The sequence below is a fragment of the Marmota marmota genome, unplaced genomic scaffold (assembly GCF_001458135.2).
Source record: "Marmota marmota marmota unplaced genomic scaffold, marMar, whole genome shotgun sequence".
In the NCBI taxonomy this organism is placed as follows: Eukaryota; Metazoa; Chordata; class Mammalia; order Rodentia; family Sciuridae; genus Marmota; species Marmota marmota.
Window position 1 is genome coordinate 65,428,961 of NW_026000174.1, and position 23,524 is coordinate 65,452,484.

The 23,524-nt window shown below is 38.4% G+C and overlaps 1 protein-coding gene and 1 long non-coding RNA gene across 2 annotated transcripts in view; one reads left to right on the forward strand and one right to left on the reverse strand.

The window, feature by feature from the left end:
* The window catches only part of LOC107135943 (solute carrier family 22 member 9-like), a 47,989-nt gene extending 30,880 nt beyond the window's left edge, over nucleotides 1-17,109 (forward strand). The window contains exons 5-10 of the mRNA XM_015478130.2: nucleotides 3,631-3,754; nucleotides 9,805-9,920; nucleotides 10,559-10,773; nucleotides 12,482-12,590; nucleotides 13,635-13,838; nucleotides 14,782-17,109. Coding sequence (XP_015333616.1) covers nucleotides 3,631-3,754; nucleotides 9,805-9,920; nucleotides 10,559-10,773; nucleotides 12,482-12,590; nucleotides 13,635-13,838; nucleotides 14,782-14,842 — 829 coding nt within the window. The 3' untranslated portion in view covers nucleotides 14,843-17,109. The remainder of the gene's footprint in view (nucleotides 1-3,630; nucleotides 3,755-9,804; nucleotides 9,921-10,558; nucleotides 10,774-12,481; nucleotides 12,591-13,634; nucleotides 13,839-14,781) is intronic.
* LOC125612143 lies at nucleotides 10,691-13,730 on the reverse strand. Its single transcript, XR_007342474.1, has 3 exons — nucleotides 13,601-13,730; nucleotides 12,167-12,642; nucleotides 10,691-11,685 (listed from the first exon to the last, which is right to left on the reverse strand). It is a non-coding gene; the product is annotated as an uncharacterized LOC125612143 (long non-coding RNA).
* Nucleotides 17,110-23,524: the final 6,415 nt, after the last annotated feature.

Below are 23,524 nucleotides of genomic sequence, written 5' to 3' on the forward strand. Positions count from 1 at the left end.
TATATATATATATATATATATATTATTAAATGCCTACATTTAAAATAGAAATATCCCCCCAAAAAATCTAATGCTACATCTCAAGGCCATAGGCAACCAGTATCAAACTAATTCTATGTCCATTAGATGATAGGAATTAATTAAAATATAAATAAATGAAATAGAAAATGAAAAAAACAAAACTCCCAAATTCACAGGATTAATGTAACAAATTGTTGATTATTGGAAAAAATAAAGAAGGCTGAAGGCTGATAAACCATTATCTAATTATAAGAAAAAGAGGAAAGAATCATATAAAGAAAATTATTGCTACATGGGGACATATAACCACAGACATTTTTGAAATACAGAGGACCATTAAGGACTATTTTAAAAACTTATTTTCATATACATTAGGAAATCTAGATGGTATTGACAAATTTGTAAAAATATGTGATTTACCTAAACTTGAGCCAAAGTGTATAGAAAAGCTAAGTGGATCAATAAAAAGCAATATGATTGAAGCAAAAATAAAGACCCTTGTGACAAAGAAAATTCTGGTGCTAGTTGGATTTTTGGCTGCATTCTATGAGATCTTTAAAGAAGAGACCTTCTCAAGACTCTCTAACTTGTTTCATGAGATAAAAAGGTGGATAATATTTACAGATTTATTCCATGAAGAGAATAAAACCCTGATATCAAAACCAGATACTGATAAATCAAGGAAGGAAAACTGCAGACCAACATCCTTGCTGTATCTCATATTAGATAAAGTGGACTGCAAGCCAAAATTGATCAGAAGAGACAAAGAAGACTATTTCATACTGCTTAATGGATCTACAGATTTAATGCCATCCCCATCAAAAATGCTAATGAAATTCTTCACAGAACTGGGAAAACAGTCCTAAAATTCATTTGGAAGAATTAAAGATGTAGAATGTCCAAAACAATATGAGCAATAAACAAAATGCTGGAGGCATCACAATGTCCTTTAACTTATATTACAGAGCTATAGTAACAAGACCAGCATGGAACTGGCATAGAGGTAGACATGAGGACCAATTAAACAGAACAGAAGACAGAGAGAAAAATCCACATAAATACAGTCATGATCCTTGTCAAGGGGTGTTGAAAACATACAGTGGAGTCTTAAGATAGTCTTTTTAAGAAATGGTCCTGGGAAAGCTGGATATTCATATATAGAAGAATGGAATTATATCCCTACCTCTCATCCTATATAATAGTCAAGTCAAATTAGCTCAAGGACACAGAAGTTAGAACAGAAACTCAGCAACTGCTAGAAGAAAACATTAGTTCAACATTCCAACATATTGGTGAAGGTATAGATCCTACAGCATAAGAAATAAAACAAAGAACCAATAAGTGGGATGGTATGAAATTTTAAAAACAAATTGCAGAGCAAGAAAACAAGAACATGAAGAGAGATCCTACTGAATGGGAGAAAATATTTGCCAACTGCTCTTTCTACAGGGAATTAACATTCATAATACATAAAGAACCCACAAAACCTTAAAATCAGAAAAATTCATGATCAATAAATGGGCAAAGCAAATGAGACATATTTCTCAAAAGAAGAAATACAAATACATAAAAAGTTTAATATCCTTAGCAATCATGGAAATGCAAATAAACACTACACTGGGATTTAATCTCACCCCAGTGAGAATGGCATTCATCAGTATACAAATAGCAATAAATGCTGATGAGAATGAGGGGAAAAATACACTTATACAATGTTGGTGTAACTGTAAACTCCTACAACCACTGGGGGCAGCAGTATGGAGATCACTCAGAAGACTAGAAAAAGAATCACCACTCCTCTCTATCTATCCACAAAAACTAAAATCAGCATTCTATAGTGATACATGCATACCTATATTTATGGCAACACAATTCACAATACCCAAGTTATGGAACCATCCTTAATGTCCATCAACAGATAAGTGGATAAAGAAAATGTGATATATACACAAAGTGGAGTTTTACTTGATCAAAAAATTAAATTAAGTCATTTTCTGGTAAATGGATGGATCTGAAGCACATCAACTAAGTGAAATACATCATACTTTAGAAGATCAATGGTCAAATGTTCTCTCTCATATGCAGAAATGAGAGAGAAAAAAGAAATAAAAAAGGGCTATCACAAAAATGTGAGACCCATAGAGTAGTGACAGGAAATGTAAATGTAATGAAAGGGGAGGTATGTAAAAAATAAATTCAACTAAATTTTGGTATTGCCATGAAAAAAGGTACCACAATGAATCCATTTTTATATATAATTAAAACCACTAATTAAAATATAATAGAAGAGAGACCAGTGGAGGAGAGGAAGGGGATCATGGTGAGGGAGTAGGGAATGGAGAAGGGCAGATACTGGGGAATAAGATAGATAAATTATGCTTTATGCATCTATGAATGTGGCACCATGAATCCCAGTATCATATATAGTTATAATAGATTAATAAAAATTAAGTTTTAGTTTGACTCTGCCACTTCCTATTTTAGGGACTTGATAAAATTTATATTATTTTAGTACAATTTTTGGTAATGACCGCTATTATGCTCTATCTCTGTACTTTTTTTGAAAACTGAAATTATATAGTGACTATGAAGATGCTTGATGAAAACTAAATGTATTCCATAAACATAAAACAATGAAACAATAAAGACATTTCCATCACATCAGGAAGCACTTGAAGATTAGATAGCAACAACTATGGAATGTAGTTTTGTGTGTAGCTTTCAATGAAAAATGCCCAACAGAGAATATTTGGGTGAGTTATAACTTTGGAAGTGATAATGGATGAGAGAAAGAACATATTTCCATCTATAGCTATTTAATGAAGGAGGAGCACTGTTTCTCCAGTTGGAAAATATAGGATGCCTGGACATCTTACATAATTTTTTCCATAGATCTTCTTCCTTTCCTGTCTTTAGAAAGCCTTAAGACAGGCTTTGATGTTCTTCCTCCCAAGAGGCTGTCTCAGTGGAGGAGGCCCATTTGGTGAGGAATGACTCTCAGACAGATGATTACAGATTGAGAGAGTGAGATGATTTCTGGCAGACAAGAGGGTGTACCCTGTGGTGCACTCATCCATGATGTCATTCATCCTCATAACAAATCTGCAAACTGATGACGTTGCTGTCCCCATTACATAGATGAGAGTGTCCAGGCAGACTGAGCTGTTTGTGTATCAGATTCCATCAGAGTGGCAGGAGCAGGAGTGCTTCCAGTCTGCATGGGACCTTCAGTAAGCAAAAATATTTTAAGGTGCTTATTTTAGGAAAAGAACACTTTATAAATCAACATTTCTTTTGCCCTTACAAGTAACTTGGAGAAGGTCTGAACAGCCAAGTGTCCCTCATGCTTCAGTGCTATGAGTGCCATAGTCAAGGTGTGTCCAACCAAGAAGGCTGCTAATAGGAAGGACTCCATGTCTGCCATCCCAGCTGTGCAGGTGTACTGCATGCAGGCATCATTTCCTGTTTGCCCAATTATGGTACCAGGCAACATGACAGTGTGTTTCTTGGCTTAATTGAGTAACTGGTAGGTATTAGATTGAAGGAGAATGAAGGTAATGTGGTAAATACCATGTTAGAGTTGACTACGCTTCTATCATCTTTGATCAGGTGGATGTCAGAATCAGCTCGGTGGCTGATTACCAACAACAAACCCGAGGAGAGCTTACAGGAACTTAAAAAAGCTGCAAGGGTGAATGGAACGAAGACTTGTGCAGATGCCTTAACCATGGAGGTGAGCAGGATGGGAGGTGCTTTTGAGACAAGGAAGACATAGCCTGACGTATTATTAATAGGTGTCCAAAGATGCAATATGCAGTCACTGAAAAGGTTGAACACAGATATTTTATTCAGAGGAGGCAAAGAGCCCATTTTTTCTTTCTTTTGCTCCTCATAATCAATTCACATATCTCCTTCCACAGGATTTTATTCTTTATATTTGATTACTTTTCATTCTGACAAGTAACCCTGTATGTTTTTATATTTACAGTGTGATGTTTTGAAGAATATATACAGGGTAGAATGGTTAAGTCTAGCTAATTAAACCAATTAATTAAACTAATTAATTAAAAGTCTTAATAAATCAACAGTATAGTCAGCTTTTAGTGGCAGTGACCAAAATACCTGACAAGAACAATTTTGCTCAGGAAAAGTTTATTTTAGGCTCACAGTTTCAGAGGATTCAGTCCATTGTCAGCTGACTCTATAGGCCTGGTCCAGTGGCAAGATGAAACATTCTTTGCAGAGGGCTTTGCAGAGGAAGGCTGTGCACTTCATGCCTATCATGAAATTAATAGAGAGAAGAAGGAGTCTGAAACAAAGCATTATAATCCCTAGGGTATGTCCCGAGTGACCCACTTCCTCCAGCCAAACTGAACCTGCCTACAGTAACCATTGTAATAAATTCAAAATTTCTAATGCTTCAAAAGGATTAACCCACTCACTAGGTTATGCATCTCATCATCTAATTATTTCATCTCTCAATACCACAGGAAATTTGGGGGGACCCTTCATATCAAAAACCTTAAAAACCAATAATTAGTTTAAATGTCACAAGTCAAAAATGCATTTAATACATGTCACCTACTGAATACTTTGGTATAAAAACACAGTACCTGGTAGAGTATTGGTTGTTACCCTAAAGATCATGTGGATGGTGGGAACTGTGGCTCACTGCAGGTGCCTAACATGTTGAAAGAATGTAATGGAGTACCCGGAAACAAAAGATCAAGGTTCAAAGTGTAGTTTCTATAAAATGTATATAACATTTGTACCTCGGCAAAGTTGAATAATTTTCAGTTGTGATATAATAAATTTTATTTTTTCAGTCATCTGTTAGCTATCTATTTATTTATCTTAATTTTGGAAATTGAACCTATTGGTGCTTTACCACTGAACTACATCCCCAGTCCTTTTATTTTTTTGAGACAGGCTTCTACTAAGTTGTTGAGGCTAGCCTTAAACTTGTGATGCTTCTGCCACAGCCTCATGATTTCCTGGGATTACAGACAAGCACCATCATGCCCAACCTATTCATTCGTCTGTTAATGAACACTTGAGTTGGTTCCATATCAGGGCTATTGTAAGTGATGGTATATAAACTTATGAATGCAGATGTCTCCTTGATATACTGATTTCATTTCCTTTGGACATATACCCTGAATATAGCAATCATATTTTTAATTTTTTGAAGAAACTCCATACTATTTCCCATAATGATTGTAATAATTTTCATTTCCATAAACAGTGTGCGAGTGTTCCCTGTTGTTTACATTCTCATCCACATTTGTAATCCTTTGGTTTTTTGATAATAGCCATTCTAAGTGGAGGGAGGTAAATATATCGTTGTAATTATTATTCTGATCACCACTTGAAATCCTTTTTTTTAATAATAGTTTTTCCAAGTGGGGAGAGGAAAATATATCATTATAATTATTCTTTTCTGTTACTAGGGATTGAACCAAGTGTTGCTCTGTCACTGAGATACATCTCCAACATCTCTTGCACTTTCGTATTTTGTGAGAAGGGCTCATTCAATTGCCCAAGCTGGGCTCAAATTTACAATTCTCCTCCCTCAGCCTCCCAAGTATCTGGGCTTACAAGCACACACTGCCATGCTCTGCTTGATTGTAGGATTGATGTGCATTTATGGCATAATTAGTGATATCAAATATTTTTTGTACCTATTTCCCATTCACAGGTTTGGTTGAGATCTTTTGTCCATTTTTTTTTTAATTCAGTGGTTATACTCCTGACTGCTAATAAGAATCCTTGTTTGTGTTGGGGGATCAGATGCTGCAGCCTGTAGTTTGAAGTGTTCCAAGTGATTCTGAAGATTGTCTTCTCATTTTAATTTCAGATTCGTTTTATTACATTTTTGTATTTTCATTCATTTTTGGTTATTTAATCATTTGGATTTCTTGTACCTGTTGGGGATAAATGCCTTGTCAGAAGCATAGTTGACAAATATCTTCCTCTCTCTGTATGTTGATTCTTCAGTATGTTCCTTGCTTCCTTTTCTGTGTAGAAGTTTTTTAGTTTGACCTAATCCCACTTGTCCATTTTGACTTTGGTTCCCTTTTGTTCTCTCATCTAAAAAATGTTTGTCCACACCAAAGTCATGGAGTTTTATTGCATGTTTTCTTCTGGTAGTGTAATGGTTTGGGGGGCCTTCCATTTAAGTCTGCAATCTATTTTGGATCGATTTCCCTATGTGGTGAAGATGCGGGTCTGACATCTATCTTCAGCATGTGAGTATCTAGTCTCCCTAAGACCATTTTTGAAAAGAAATTTTCTTCTCCATTTTTTTATACTTAGCACTTTTTTTTGAAATCAGTTCAGTGGAAATATGTAGATTTATTTCTGGGCTCTCTGTTCTGCTTCACTGCTCTAAGTCTTTTATCTTGCCAGTACCATGCTGTTTTGATTACTATGCCTTGATAGTATATTTTGAAGCCAAGTGGTGTGATACTTCCATGTTTATTTCCATATTTTTGGTTTTATTTTTGTGCCTTTTTTTGCACAAGATAATTTGACTATTTAAGAGCTTTACTGATTTCAAACTATTTTGGAAATATATTTGGAAAAATATTTTTCTGTTTCTGTAAAAAAATGTCATTGGTATTTTGATAAAGATTGCATTGAATCTGTGGCTACTTTTGAAGAACATGAACATTGTAACAATGTTAATTCTTTCAGTACATGAACAAAGACATTTGTCTATTTATTTGTGCCTTTTTCAATTTTTTTCACAAATATTTTAATTTTTGTGAAAAAATTATATTTTTATAATTTTATTATAATTTTTATAATACAGATTTTGCAACTTCATGGATAAATTTATTCCTAATTACTTTTCTGTAGCTTCTGTAAATGCACTTACACTCTTGACTTCTTTTTTCACATTTCACAAATTGAGTTTTTCACAACAAATTGATGCCACCACTATAAATAACAATATGAAAATTCCTCAGAAACTTGAATAGAATTATTTGATCCACCTGTCCCACATCTTGGTATATGCCCATAAATGAATAAATAAATAAATAAATAAAAATTTGAATCTCAAGAAGATATCTGCATTCCCATGTTCATTGTGGAAATACATGAGTAAGTTCTAGAAAGCCGCTGAATGGAATGATGACAATAATACTGTATTATGTACTTAAAAAATTTCTAAGAGGGTGGATTTGTGCTAACTGTTCTTATCAAAATAAATAGTAAAAAGAATATAGAGGACTGGGATTGTGGCTCAATGGTAGAGTGCTTACCTTGTACATGTGGGACCCTGGGTTTGATCCTCAGCACCATATTAAAAAACAAGTGAATGAATAAAATAAAGGTAGTATGTCCAACTACAACTGAAAAATAAATATTAAAAAATGAATACAGAGTGCAGGAAGAAATTTTTAAGTGATTATATATATGGATGGATATATTTTGGTGCCAACTTCACAGGTATGCAGTTATGTCCAAAATACTTAGATGCATTGTTAAATATGGGCAATTTTTAAATTATTAATTATATACTAATAAGGTAAGTTGAGAAGTCAAAAAATAGTTATCAACATCATCTGTCTATGATCACAGTCACAAACATCTACCCAAAGCTCATTTATTTTGTTTTATTTCTCTACTGGTTCTTTCATGTACGCTTTCTTGGCTTCCAAATGCATTCCACCTTGTGTCTGTGCCTTTTGCCCTGCTTCCTCGTATCTTTTTTTCCTTCCTTGCACATCCTTTCTGAGTGTGTTCCATGATTCCCTGTGACATGTCCTTTGACAGGGGACAAAAACATTTATAGCTTCCACCCTCACAAGGATCAGTGGGCTTGATAAAGCCCCTGAACGGTCAAGTAAGGGTGCAAAGTGAATCCCAAGGATGGAAACCTAACCTTGATGTAGGGATGGGAGCTGTGAATGCATCTTAAAAAATGCAGTGTCTGAAATGTGCCTTTAAGGTTTGGGTAGAACTAGTCAGGTTTAAACATTCAGGGATTTGGTTATTTGAAGTTGAGTGCAGCCCAAATGACTTCAGAAGGGCAAGGTCAGTGGTGTCCTGGTAAATGTTTAACTTCAACATTTAAAGATTTTTCTTTTTAAATCCTAGAGTCCAAGAATTGTGGCAATCATTAATTTTTGTAGTTTGCTTACTTTCCCCAGAGTCTATTTTAGCCTAAACACATGATGTCAACAGGTTCATAACCATTTAAATGTTTAATAAAGAGTTCTTGTAAATCCGTATGAACTGACCCTGATGCACCTTTGTGGGCAAGACTGCAGAGATGAGACTGTTTCAGGATTTTCTAATGATGCCATGATTAGCATAGAATGAAATTTATAGAGAAAGATGCATTTGTAAAATGTGAACAACCAGCAAACCCTTATTTGAATATGTGCTGCTTCCTCTCAATGTAAGGGTTACCGGGGAGAATACACTTGTAGAACTGCCTTGTCAGCTAGCGTTGCCCACCTAAATATCTCTGGATGCACCACTCATTTCTGTTAGCTCATCAAGAATGAGTACCTGGTAACAAATTAAGCCAGCATGCCCTGATATTTTATCTGATATTGGACGGGGTTGAAGGCCAGTCTCAGGCACTGCAGCCCGCATCTAAGACAGATTTAAGGTCTTCTTGCAGCCAATTCTTATAATACCATAACAATGGCCAGTGGTCATGGGTTTATGTGTTGGATGCAGAAGGTATTACCACAAATACCTCTCTAACAAGTCTACAAATGTCTCTCTAACAAGCATAAATCCTGTATTCCACTGTTGAAGCTAGAGTTGGAAGCTCCAAGGCCATTTCTGATGGTGCAGGTTTCCTCAGTCATGGGAGTAGGTCCAATTCTCAGCATTCCCTTCAACATGAAAACTTTCTGATTACATTTGTAGTATTATTGCATTTGTAGAGGAGGCATGACAATGGACTTAATCTTTCTGAATAACTAATAAATTAATAAGTCTAAGAGTTCTGCTAGAAGTAGATTGATATGTATATTATAACCTACTAAATGACATAGAAAGTGTTTGTGGGGAAGGCATTATTATTTTGTTGGTTTTCTTACTTCTCCTGATCCTAATTCTTTTATTTCTTCTTCTTTTCAATGACAAGGAAATTGAGGTATAGTGATAGCCATCACCTTGCACAGGGTATACAACTAGCAAGTGGCAAGGCCAATAACACTTCAGTGTAAAAGCAAATCTGAGTTTAAATCAATTTAAACTAAAATCCCCTCTGATTCAAAACTCAAGTTTAATTCTAGGCTTCTCTTTCATGGAGAAACAACATGCAACATATTCTATAAAATAGGATGACTCAAAAACTAAAAACCAAAAAATGAAAAAATAAATTGCCAGGAAATAATTCTTCTTCCTGAGATATGAAATGTATTCTCCAACCATTAGTAATTAGTGGAGAACAAAACTCCATTTCCAACTCTTCTAGAGTCATCTGGTATAAAAGGGGCTTTGAATTGTAATCTCACTAACTCATCATTTGGTTTCCTTCCTCAGATAAATCTCTATCATAAATTCTCTTTTCAACGTTCTATACTCTTTTAGAGTTTACTTCTTAATATGTTCTCATTGTACAACTTCCCTGAGGTTCCTTGAACTCCTGAGTTCACCTATCACACCACTTTCATGCCTTCCATTGTTTTAATATTTATACTTTCCACTATTTAGGATGGTTATTGACCTTACCTTCTGTGGGTGGCCAATGCTTCCACACTACCCATTGTTTTCTGACAACTGAACAATTTGTTGTCTCTGTTATTATTGAAGGCTGTGAGATCCACCATAAAGGAGGAATTGAAGGCAGCACAGACAAAACCTTCTCTGTGCAACTTGTTCCACACACCCAACCTGTGTAAACGGATCTGTCTCCTGTCCTTGGTGAGGTAGGCTTCACATCATGCTTATAAAAAGAGTGGAGAATGAGTTTATTTCTTATTTCAATTGGGCAATATATGGTGAACACAGCTTTGGATATGAAAGATGAGAAGGATATAACGAGCATTGCTATGGCCAGGGCTATGGTCAGAGTTATGAAAAGCTTGACACAGAACCATTGTACAGTGAGTTCTATTTATCATATCACACTGCCAGACTCACACCAGAGACAGATGCTGCAAACTTCAATCATGTACAGACTTTGACTCGGATTTTCTTCATTGTTTGCTTTAATGGAGATAAAATTTGAAATAGTGAATTACAGACATATATGTAACCCAATGAGTAAATATGTACATATGTAAAGATATATCTATCACTCAGATCAAGAGCAGGAAAAACTCTAAAATCCTAAAGACCCATCTTATATTTACATTTCTGACATCTCTCCAAAATAAACATCTGATGGCCTCATCATATATTTGTTTTATTACAATTATAAAATAATCACTTGCATGCACATATTACAAGAAAAAGATAGTTTGCATTTTTAACACCAAAAAGTAAACGTTCTTATAATACCATCATTTAAAGTATATAAGTGTTAACTCTCAATGCATGTGTCTTTCCTGTGTGTTTGTTACAGATTTTTAGTATGGCTACCCACTTTTGGCTTGATTATCCACCTCCAGCACCTGGCAAGCAATGTTTTCCTGATCCAAATTCTCCTTGGTGTAGTCACACTCCCAGCCAATTATCTTTCACTTTGGGCCCTGAATCACAAGGGCCGTCGAATAAGCCTGTGTTTTTTCATGACCACGTTGGGAATCACCTTTCTGGTCAACACATTTGTGCCTGAAGGTAAGGAGAGAGACCGTGTAAAAAAGGAAAGATCTTTCCCACTTTCCTGAGGATTTTTCAGCTTGCACCTATAGGAATCAGAAGAATTGGGTTCTAAGTGTTCACTGACACAAGTTGGGCATTTAGAACAGATTCTGCCATCCAGTACTTGGAAAACACCTAAAGGTCAGTAAAGTTTGTTTCAAATGCATGATTATCTTCATTATGGTCAAGAAGTACCTGTAAAATGGTGCCACCGTGTTCTGAGCTTCTCTAAGTTTCTCTGAGCTTCTTCTCTTGGCCAATCACACTTCCTTGCAAACATGTAGGGTTTAGACTTATCATTATAAGCTAATGTGACCACACTGTATTGTTACTTTTTCTCGATGGCTCTGTCTTATTACTTCACCTTCAGTGACATTCTATACCTGAACTCTATGTGTCTACACATGTGCCTCATCTCAGGTCACCACAAATGCCATTCTGGTTTTCGGGAGTTATTTTGACTTAAGAAAATAAACCTTTGGGTTCCAGTAGAGAATATGTGACAGCAGTGACAGCATATCCATCACTGTGCTTTGCTGAACTCCTGTGTTGTAACTTATTTTACAAAATCCCACATTGGTGGGTTCCACTCCTCAGTCTCTCTCTTTGGTATCAGGGATTGAACCCAGTGGCATTGAACAATTGAGCCACATCCCCAGCCTGTTTTATTTTTAGCCACGGTCTTGATAAATTGCTTAGGCCCCTGATAAGTTGCTGAAGCTGGCTTTGAACTTTTGATCCTCCTTCCTTAGCCTCCTACAATGCTGTGGTTACAGGAGTGCACCATCACACCAGGCTACAGGCTTCACTCTTCTTGAGTTTGAACAATGATGTCATTTTCCTGGCTGTCACAAAGCCTCCTCCAAGGTTTAAAGCTCTCATGAGATTCTTTTTTTTTTTAAAGAGAGAGAGAGAGAGAGAGGAGAGAGAGAGAGAGAGAGAGAGAGAGAGAGAGAGAATTTTTTAGTATTTATTTTTCAGTTTTCGGTGGACACAACATCTTTATTTTTATGTGGTGCTGAGGATCGAACCCAGCACCCTGCGCATGCCAGGCGAGCGCTTTATCACTTGAGCCACATTCCCAGCCCCAAGAGATTTTCTTTTAATTGAGTAGAAAACCAACTTTATGAAAAGTTTCCAAAGTCTGTCATGTTTTCTATAATAGAAGTTTTTATTCTTGAGTCTTCAAACATTGATCTAGATCTGGCTACTCTCCAGCTTGTCCATTAATATGGGATTCCTGTCCTTTCATGACTGTCTTTTACAGTCTTTACCCCATGTCAGTACTGTGCATGGACCATGGTTTTCAACCCCATGAGTGCCTGAGTGAGTCTGACACCCCTCAGTAAATCACACACGACAATCCTACCTTCCATTCAAAGGATAGAGACATTGTACAGAAAAAGAAAGTGATTTCCTCCTAAATTCAGCATCCTCTCTTCTCCTTTGACAAATCTGGAGAGGCAAAGAGAATGAATACAATTATTCAGAACATTTATTCATCATAAATTGAACTTTGCATATAAGTCACATCTCGTCCTCACAAACTTCCTCGGTGCAGTTTTTCCACAGTATATTTTACACTGTGAACGTCTCCAACAGAAGCATTTTTTGTTTGTAAATTGGAGAATGAAGATTCCTTCATCTCAGATTTCCTAACTTTCCTGGCTCTTCCTCTTTCCAGAAATGCAGACCGTGCATATGATTCTGACAACTTTGGGAGGAGGAATTTCTTTTGCCTCTGTTACCTGTTCTCTTACCCATACAAATGAACTGCTCCCCACCGTCATAAGGTACAAAATTTCATAGGTTCTTCGTGAAGGTTAAAACAGTTCTTTCTCAGCTCTATGACTCATCAAGGGAAGAAATCGAAAGTAATCAATGGTGATGATAACAATTATAGCCAAAGTTTACCCAAAGTTAGCTTTTTCTAGGTATTTCTAGGTGTGCTAATATACCACTAATGTACATCTCCTGTATTCTTTGGAGTCACCTAAATTGAAGATGCTATTGGGCAACTCACAATAGATAAATTATAGGAACAGCCCAGATGCCCATCAACAGATAAGTGAATAAATAAAACATGGTACATATACATAATGAAGTTTTATGCCGCCATAAAGAAGAATAAAATTGGGGCTGGGGTTGTGGCTTGGAGGTAGAGTGTTCGCCTAGCATGCATGAGGCACTGGGTTCAATCCTCAGCACCATGTAAAATAAAATATTGTGTCCACCTATAACTACAAAATAAATATTAAGAAAATTATAAAAAAGAAGAATAAAATTATGTCATTTGCACGTAAATGGATGGAATTGCAGAGGACCATGCTAAATGAAATAAGCCAGAATCAGAAACTCAAGGGTTTAATATTTTCTCATATATGGAAGCTAGAAAGAAAAACGTGAAGAACAAGAATTTTTATAAAAATAAAAGGGAGACCTCTAGAGCAGAGAATAGGCATTGGAGTGGAGGAATTGTACAATGAACTTGACCGGATTGTGGGCCTATACAAATGTATCACAACAAATCCCATTATTTTGCATAACTGTAATGTACCAGTAAAGATAAAGTAAGTATGTAATAAAGTAAATAAGTAATAAAATAACATAACATAAATGATTAATGGAATTTTTAATAATAAAACATGTCTTTGTAGTCTGTGAACTTGATAAAGGTTGCTAGCAGATGAAACAAAATTTCAAAAGCAAGAGCAAGTCATCAATCTTCACATGCCCAAACACACTCCTTGTTGTCTCTCATAATTAATGAAAAAAGGTGACACAAATCCATCTGCATTCTTACCAGGTTAATTTTTTATTGTTGTTTGTGCTCCAAGGGCAACAGCTTTAGGAATCATTGGAGTTTGTGGTAGTTTGGGGTCAGCCCTGGCACCCCTGTTGATGATCCTGGAGACATATGCTGAACCCTTGCCCTGGATCATCTATGGAGCCTCCTGCATCTTTGCTGGCCTTGTTGTCTTCCTCCTTCCAGAAACCAGGAATCAGCCTCTGCCTGACTCCCTCCAAGATATAGAAAATGGGTGAGTGAGCCTCCTCATGGTCCCTTAGAGGAGTTATGTATCACAGGTCTGAGATGAGAAGACAAATTCCCCTGGGGCCATTATGGCTTGGCAATCTCAGACTTACTCTCTTTCCAAGTGGTCAGTGCCATTGGTTTAGTAAAAGCAACATCCTTTAACCAGTGATATCAGATGTCCCCCTGAAGATCTCTAGATCACACAAGCCAGTTCTTCCCAAACTGCCCCAGTAGGTTTAGTAGTAAATATGATACAATTAGGTCTACTCAGTCCTCTCTGCTCCAATGTAGCGCATACCACTGAACATATCTCACGAACATGCACAAATACAAATGCCAAGTCTCACCTGACAGGTCCTACTATTCTGCGACCCAATGAGTGCTGGTAAACTGTCTGGCATTGTCATTTTTTATAAGCTTGAGCTCTTCCCTGGTCACTGAAGAACCCAGGGGAGAACACATACAGAAATAGGGCCCCTTCCACAGGTGACAATATATCTAAGGGGAGGAGTCTTCATGTGTTGCCTGTGAGATTCAGACCATCTGGTTTTCACGAGGAATGAAAGTGTTCAAAAAAGAAAAGAATGCAATAGTAAATAAAGACCTTTTTTAAATGATGAAGGATTAGGGAAGATATTTAAACTTTTGTGTACTTCCCTTGATTTATCCAAAGACTCCTTTGGAGAATGACATGATAGCCAAGGATGACAGTAGAAATTATCAAAGCTTCCTTCCAAATACTGCCAGGAATATTTGTCTTTTATTTTACAAGATTTACTCAGGTCCTTAAACAGGTGTCATGGTTTGTTTGTTTGGTTGTTTGTTTTTCACCAAGGTTGGTGGGGAAAAGATCAGCTTGCTCTAAGGAATGCAGGAGATATATTCTTTCTCCATGTCACTTTGTGTTTGTGTTTCTTTCATTGTGGTTTTTACTGTATTTGTTCTAGGGGGAAAGACTCAAGAAAAACAGAGCAGGAGGATACCTCCATCAAAGTGACACACTTCTAAGGAATTCCAGGAATTGACAACTGATCAAAGAGCAAGATAAAAGAAGAAATATCAAGATCACTCCTAGATACTAGCAAAACATATTTAAATAAATAGATGCAATAGTAATAATGAATCCCATTTACAATTGTGATGCTAAATTTTGTATACAAGATGCTTTATGAATCACAAGAAGTTCAAAGCAACTACAATACTTTGAAATACATGAGAAACTATTTACATGGTTGCAGATACCTAAAAGGTTTTGGATAGGGAGATGGAATTAGCTTAAAAACATTTTTCCTTATGAATTTATAGGAAGAGTATTTTATTGGATAATTATAATGAAGAACTCCACTTTCTGGAAACAACTTGAAACAATAGTTACAAACATCTAAAAATTATTCCTAGTATGTGAGTCAGTTTTTTGTCTTTGCAACAAAATACTGGAGGTAAGTGACTTAAATGAAGGATAGATTTACATTGGCAAACAGTTTCAGGATTCTCTTTCCATGGTTGCTTGGCCCTGTTGCCTTGGGTCTATGGAAAGTGAAAGTATTATATTGAGGAGTCCATGGTGGAACAAACCTGCTTACCTTATTGAAGACAAGAAACAGAGGAAGTCACCAGGATCCGGAATATCTCTTTCAAGATCACACTCCCAGTGACATAAATCACTCCAACTAGGTACAACCTCCTGAAGTTTCTACCACCTGTCAATCATACCACCTGTGGGGAGTCATCCATGAACTGTGCTTGGTGAATTCAAATGACTTGAAAGCCATTAAGCAGAAAAGTCTGTTAGGAATTTGCAGCAGCAACCCTGCTGGTTTGAGAATGCCCAGTTCATGTGACTTTCTACCTAGCTCTGTCAGAGGCTCACCATAGCACTGGAGATGGGCATGACCCCTGAAGAACTGAACAGACTGCCTCCTCCCACACCTATCCGTTTTTTTTTTTTTTGCAAAAAAAGCTCCTATTGATCCCTTTTGATCTGTATCACTATAAATAAAGCAAGTGGGGGTGGGGGAGAGTTGGGGGGTTCCTTTCTCTTGTTAGACGCTGTACCCTCTGGTCAGCTTAGCCCATCACTGCCCACTCTCTGAAAACTTATTTCTGATCTCTCATGTTTACTTCCTTGTACTATTTTCTTTGCTTTATTTCACACGAGTCCATCCCATTTCCTTCACCCACAAGGTATGTGAGCAAGAACTTGCCTAGAACAGGGACTGTTCACAAGGATTCCAAAATGAGAAAGAGTACAGGTGGGTGCTTAGTCCTCTCTCACAGGAAATTTTCATGATTAGCTTATTAAGAGAAAGAGGAGAGAGGATTTTTTTTTTTAATAGCGTGATGTTAAGCATGGTGAACTCACTCTCTACAGAGAGGGAGAGTTACTTAGCTATTCTTAAAGGTATCATGAAGCAAAAGGAGAAATCTGTGAAGTGAGCTCAACTTGCCCAGCTCCTACAGGTGATTAGGGAAGTTTGTCTGTGGTTTTCTGAGGAAAACTTCGTTTGATTTGCATACTTGGGAAAACTCTGCAGGGAGCAGCATGCTGGTTTTATTTCAGCTAATAGGCCTAGGAGCACAATCCAGAAAGTAGAAAGAATTTGGACTGTGATAGAGACTTGTTTATATTCAGACCAAGATATTGGACTATTTAATCACTGCCTTTGAAATGTTGTTATAAGTCTTAGACCTACTGGACAAACCTGCCTACCTTCCAGGTCTTCTCTGATTGCAGAAAACATAACACTTGGTAGATGAAAAGAAGACCTAAGGATGGAGGTAAAACGTGCTCCATTTGTAGCTGGTAAAAAGCAGAGAGAGAACCTAAGGACAGAGTCAAAGCACCCTGCATTTGTAGTGAGATAAAGGCAGGGAAACAGCCCAGAGGTAGAGCCAGAGCATCCTTCATTAGACAAAGCCATACAGGAAGATGGGGGAGGGATCACTTTGCTGGACTGTGAGGAAGACTCTGTTCTGAGGAGGAGGATGAATTGACAGCAGACCTCCATAATTTGCATTTGAATTATCCTGCTCCAGAGATCCACCCTGTCCCTTGGGGAAGACTAAAAATCAGGGTCCCTAATATGGTGGCTACAAAAGTTACCCTGCTTCAGCAGAACTTTAGTGCCACCAGAGTGGCAGAAGAAGATTTATCGGGATTTAAATTATATCCAATATTTGAGCAATTAGATCTGCAAAATCCAAATCAAAATATATGTATCCATGCAGCCATTCCTTTTAAAACATTAAAAGAAATAAAATTCACTTGTTCCATGTATGGCCCCAATTCACCTTTTTTCATAGCTTGATGAAATCATTGTGTAATGAAACCCTGCCCCCTAATGACTGGATTACCCCTGTGAAAGCTTGCCTTTTGGGAGATGAATATTTGCTGTGAAAATCTAGTTGGATGGATTTTGCTCTGAGCAGGCATGCATGGAGTACATATCACGTTGGAAATGTTGACTGGGACAGCACCATTTGCAACAATTAAATTATGATTTACAAATGTATACTTAGATAAGTGTGTGTTCAAGAAGACCATGTAGAAAAGTGCCTACTAAGAGAGAGAAAAACTTATATTTCAGCCAGATCTTACAGGGGCCCAAGGAGAATTTCTTAGCCTTTGTAGCACATTTATATCCAGCTGCAAGCTGTATGATTGGGGATCCAAATGCATCTGAGATCTTAGTTAAACAACTGGCTTTTGGAAATACTATAAAGTTTGTCAAGAGGTCTTCCAGCCCCACTGCCAAAAGGGAACTGTATCAGATTACATCCATCTCTGTACTGAAGTCAACCCAGTGTACTCCCAAAGCATAGCCAAGGTGGCCACCTTGAAACAAATTTTACAGCCTCCTTTAAAGAAGGCCAATTCTAAGAAGCAATGCTTTAACTTTGGCAAAACAGGGCATATGGCTAGAGACTGCAGACAGTCGCAAGAGCAAAGAAATGTACGAGGTATTTGCCCACAGTGCCAAAAGGTCGGCATTGGGTGTGGGAATGCTATATCCAGAATGTTGTAAATGGACCACCTCTGCTTATACATCAGAAAGTGGAGGGGGACCAACCCTGACCTCACTAAATAATGAGGGTGTCACCTTTTGCTCTTGGCTCGGGATCAACAGTCACTCACTCTGGTCTAGCATCCTCATGCACAGGCCCAGTCTTGCTATACTCAGGAACAAGAATCCTGGGCCTCCACCCCACCTCAAGATTCATACTGACTCCAGAGATGAATCCACAAATGATCCCTATGGGAATTTATGGACCTCTGCTGTCAGATACAATAGGTTTAATATTGGGTAGAATTATTTTAACTCAAAAAAATTCAGGTATTACTGGGTGTTCTTGATGTAAATTTTAATGGAGAAATTAAAGTTGTTGCTCAAACAAATTACATTATTCATCATTCTCCAGAAGATAGCATTGCTTTTTTTTTTTTTTTTGCTTTATTATTCCACAGGGGAAACTTTATCCGATGAACCCCGCGAAGTTTAGACATCTGGATCCTTGGAAAGAGCATTCTTGGCTCCATTAGTTAAGCAAGAACGCCCCCTATTGGATCTTAAAATTAATTACAAAATTTTGAAGGGTGAGATAGGTACCAGAGCTGATGTTCCTGTAATTTCCAGTAAATTCTGATCCCAGGATTGGGCTTTACACACACCGTCTGCAGACTTAGAAGGCATTAAACAGATCTCTCAGCCTGCTCAAAGTGCTCAATACCTCCAGTGGGAAGACAAAAATGGCAATATAGACTTTTTAAACCTTACATCCTCAATACTTTGCCAGTCAATTTATGAGGGTGAGATATTATGAGCAGCTTAGGAGTTTTGTCAATAACCCCTAATTTCATGATGACATCTACCATGCCTAATGAAGGATCTATCTCCACTAAAAGATTGAAAATGAATAAAAAGGAAAGGTATTCACCTATGCCTCAGTTTTCTCAGCAAAGACAATATGGATTACTTAATACATTTAATCAGCCTTTTTAATGGGGGCATTGATCTATGTCTTCTCCAGCCCAGAAAATGACAGGAAAAAATAATTGCTGTCTGATGATCCTTTCTGGGTTGATCAATGGCCCCTTACAGGAGAAACACTTCAAGTATCCCACAATTTAGTCCAGGAACAGCTTCGAGTTGGTCATATTGAGCCTACTCTTAGGCCTTGGAGCACTTCAATCTTTGTGGTAAAGAAAAAAATCTAGCAAATGGAGATTGTTACATGATCTCAGAGCCATTTATTGAACCAATGGGGGCTTTACAGTCTGAACTTCCTTCTCCTATGGAGATACTACTTGATTATGAATTAATACTAATAAAGATTGTTTTTTCACTATACCATTACATCCAGATGATTGTAAGAGATTTGCTTTTATCATTCCAGCTATAAATTTTAAAGAACCAGGTAAGAGATTTTGCTGGAAGTGTTGCCTCAAGGTATGGCTAATAGCTCCACATTATGTCAGCACAAGCTGTTACTCCATTATGAGAAAAATTCCTTGATGCATCTATAATCTATTATATGGATGATATTCTTTTGACTCAGGCTACTTCAGTTATGCTTTTAAAAATTTTTGCTCAATTAGAAACTTTACTTACTGCAGTTAGTTTATGCATAGCACCCAAGAAGGTACAAAGTCTTCTCCTTTTCAATATTTTGGCAATTTAATCAAAGGATGCATGATTCATCCACAAAATCTACAGAACAGAGTTTATGGTTTACAGACATTAAGGACTTTCAGAAATTACTGGGTGATATTAACTGGTTATGGCAACATTTAAAATTATCCACTGCAGATTTGAGCCTTTGTTTCAGATTTTACAGGGAGACCCTTCTCTAAGTTCTCACCAACTTACAGCACAGGCAAGGACTGCCTTAACAAAAGTTGCAACTGCCATTAAGACTGCACAGCTTACTAGAATTAATCTACAAGAACCTATATATTTATTAACATTTTCCACTATTCATATCCCTACAGGAGCAACATGACAGTCCTTGGGAGTTATTGAATGGCGTCACCTAGCTCACTCTCCTCAAAAGTCTTTGACTTTATTTCATGATCTTATTGCTCAATTAGTTATTAAATGTAGAACATGAGTATTACAATTGGTTGGATCAATCATAATAGCCTTCTATTATTGTAACCCCCTTTTCTATCCAACAGCATAGTTGGCTCTGGCAATCTTCCAATACTTGGCAAATAGCTTTTTTTTTTTTAACCTGTCCAAGATTTTATTAGCAGGACCATAGCGGCCAGTCAAAGAGAAGGGGGTGGAGAGAGAGAGAGAGAGAAAAGAGGGAGAGAGAGAGAGAGAGAGAGACAGAGAGAGAGAGAGAGAAGAGAAGAAGAGAGGAGGGGGGAGAGCGCAAACAGGGTGTTGATATTTATGGGCTCAATGTAGGATGAGGAGGAGTAGGGCAAGTGGGCTATTACTTCTTTATTGGCAGAGAGCTTGTGCCACTTCAGGGATTGGAGGTGCGCCATTCACAGGGATTGGAGGTGATGGTTCACATGCCATTCAGTGTGTCATGGACCTGAGCTCCTGGAAGAGAAGAGCTCTGGGCGCCATCTTTGCCAATATTCCTCCCTTTTTTGTTTTGGTTTGGGGGCACCGTTCTTGATCTGGCTACTTACTGCTGAGTAGGGGCATTGTTTAGAGGGAGGGAGGGAGGTCAGTTGGTTGGAGAAGGAGGGCCAGGAGGCCCCATATCCATGCACTGAAGGCATGGATTTCCTCCAGGGAGAAGTCTATGAACAGGCCCTGCAGCTATGAAAAGAAACAACATTAATTTCTGGTATGTTGTCCAGTCTGTAGGGCTGGTAGAAAAGGCCTATATCCAGGAGAAGGCAGATTAGAACATATAAAGCTGAAAACCAAGGGCTTATTTCTTTGGAATGGTGGTGTAGAGATGGCCCTTCAGCGGAGTTGTCATTTGGTATCTTCATCTTTCAACACTTGGTGGAGGTTTCTTGGGATGAGTGGATGTGAGTGTCACCTGGCTTGTTGGCAAGTAGCTGGTAATCCCTGAGAAGGAACTGATTGAAAGTTTGGTTAGAGATTTTGTTAATTTGTCCTTGAAGGAACTTTAAAATGCAAGGAAGGAAGGCGCAGAATGAAAAGACCCCAACTAGATGTCCTAGTATCGGTAGACTCCAGTGGATGATGGTGTTTGTGAAGAGGTCCCAATAGGATTGTTGTGCCAATTGCAGCTTTCTTTCTTTCTAGTTGTTCCTGTAATTGTTTCTAAAAAGGGTGTGGGTGTACTGTGTTGCTGTGGGTTCCTAGATTCTATTGGGAGGCCCATTCTTATGTGTGTTCCTCTACTCTGGAATGGAAGGGAGGGTGGTGTGTGACTGTGAAAAATGGAGCTTAAGAGAATTATCTGGGGGCTGGGGATGTGGCTCAAGTGGTAGCGCACTCACCTGGCATGTATGCGGCCTGGGTTCAATCCTCAGCACCACATACAAACAAAAGATGTTGTGTCCGCCGAAAACTAAAAAATAAATAAATAATATTAAAATTCTCTCTCTCTCTGTCTCTCTCTTTTAAAAAAAAGAGAATTATCTGGAGATATCTCACAAGTAAATCTGGGTGATTGTGGGGGTCTTGTAAGTTTGGGAGCTGTGGTGGGATTGTCCTATGGAGGGCGTGCCACTGGTTTTAACCTAGAAATATGAATCCAGCGGGTTAGTTTCTTTCCTTCCTGTTGGAGTTTTGCAGCATTGGGTGTACACAGGACTACTTGTAATGGCCCTTCCCATTTTGGGGTTAGAGGGGATTTTTCCCCTGGGGAAGAAAAGTAGACCCATTCTCCTGGTTTGAGGGGAAAAGAGGCAGCTGAGTTCTCTGGATTCGGAAGCAACAAATCTTGTTGCTTCCATAGCTCAGAGCATATAAGGAAGAGGAGGGGAAGAGCATATTGGTCAGGGAGGGGCCAAGGCATTGGTGAGATTCTGGGGGAAGAGGACGACCATACATTATCTCAAAGGGGTAGGTAAGGGATGGCTTTTTTGGTAAAGCCCTCTGGCGTAGTAGGGCAAGAGGGAGGAGTTTTATCCAATCCAAGTGAGTCTCTAAGACAGTTTAGTTATGATGTCTTTCAGTGTGGAGTTGGCTCACTCAACCTTACCTGAGGCTTGGGGGCGATAGGGACAATGAAAGTGCCATGGGATGGACAATGTCTTTGCCACATCCTGGGATACTTGAGAGAAAAACTCAGGCCCATTGTCAGATTGGATTGAAGTGGGCATCCAAAATCGAGGGATTACTTCAGTTAGGAGGATGTTAGCCACCATGGTAGCCTGCTTATTTGAGGTGGGGAAGGCCTCTACCCAACCCAAGAATGTGTCTATTAAAACTAGTATGTATTTGAAGTTTTTTACTCTGGGCATGTTGGTAAAGTCGATTTGCCAATCTGCCCTGGGAGTATGGCCCCTAGCCTGATGAGAAGGGAAAGTTCTGGGTTTTAAAGATATATTGGGATTCACTCTTTTGCATATTTGGCATGAGGCTGTGATTTGCTGTATCACTTCTTTATCCTGGAGAGTCAGAGTAAAGAAAGAGTGGAGAAAGGCTTTGAGAGTCTGCGACTAGTGTGGAAAATGGAGTGGAGGTAAGTAAAGAGGGCATGTTTTGGTGGGTCTCCATTATTGGGTAATGTTGGAGAGTACGTGGCAATGAGAGATCCGGTGGGGTCTGAAAGGGCTGCTGACTTGGCTGCCTGATCTGCTTTTGAATTTCCCTGTGTGATGGGGGAGGAGTCATTTTGGTGTGATCTGCAATGGACAGCTCCAAGTTTTTTAGGAAGCTGGGAGGCTTGTAGTAGCTGGGTGATATATGTGGAGTTGTTATAGAGGTGCCCTTTGAGTTCAGGAGACCTCTCTCTGTCCAAATTGCTGCATGAGATAAGAGAATGTGGAACACATATTTGGAGTCAGTGTAAATGGTAAGATTTTCCCCTGATGCCAACACACAGGCTCGTGTTGCAGCTACCAGCTCAGCCTGTTGGTTGGTGGTATTTGCAGGCAGGGGATTGGCTTCTATTACTCATGATAGGGACACTATGGCATATCCAGTTTTTCTGATCCCCTCATTTATAAAGGAGCTGCCATCAGCGAACCAGATGTAATCAGATTGGTCTAGAGGTCCCTCAGTGATATTAATTGGGCATGGGAGAAAGTTTTCTAGAATTTTCCTGCATTTATGTATTGGGGATTGTGTTTGACCTTGAGCCTGAGTGGGTAACAGAGTTGCTGGGTTGAGAAGGGGGAAGATTTGGAAGGATACGGAAGAGTTGTAGAGGAAAGAGACCAAGAGAGAGAGAATTCAACAGGGAGGGATGGTTTTCAGTCCTCTGTACGTTAGCAAGTCCTTGAGGTGATGATGAGAGGTGACAGTGATTTGGGCTCCAAAGGTAAGCTTTTGTGATTCTTTTAATAAAACATAGGAGGCTGCTAGGGCACAGAGACAAGAAGCCCATCCCCGGACAGTTGGATCTAACTGTTTTGAAAGGTATGCCACCGGAGCAAAGGTGGGCTCATACATTTGTCCCAGCACCCCTAAGCCTTGACATTTGTTTTCATGGACATAGAGAGTAAAAGACCTATTAACATCTGGCAGGTGTAGAGCTGGTGCTTGTAAGAGGGCCTTCTGGAGGGTTCTGAAATGTGGCGCAGCT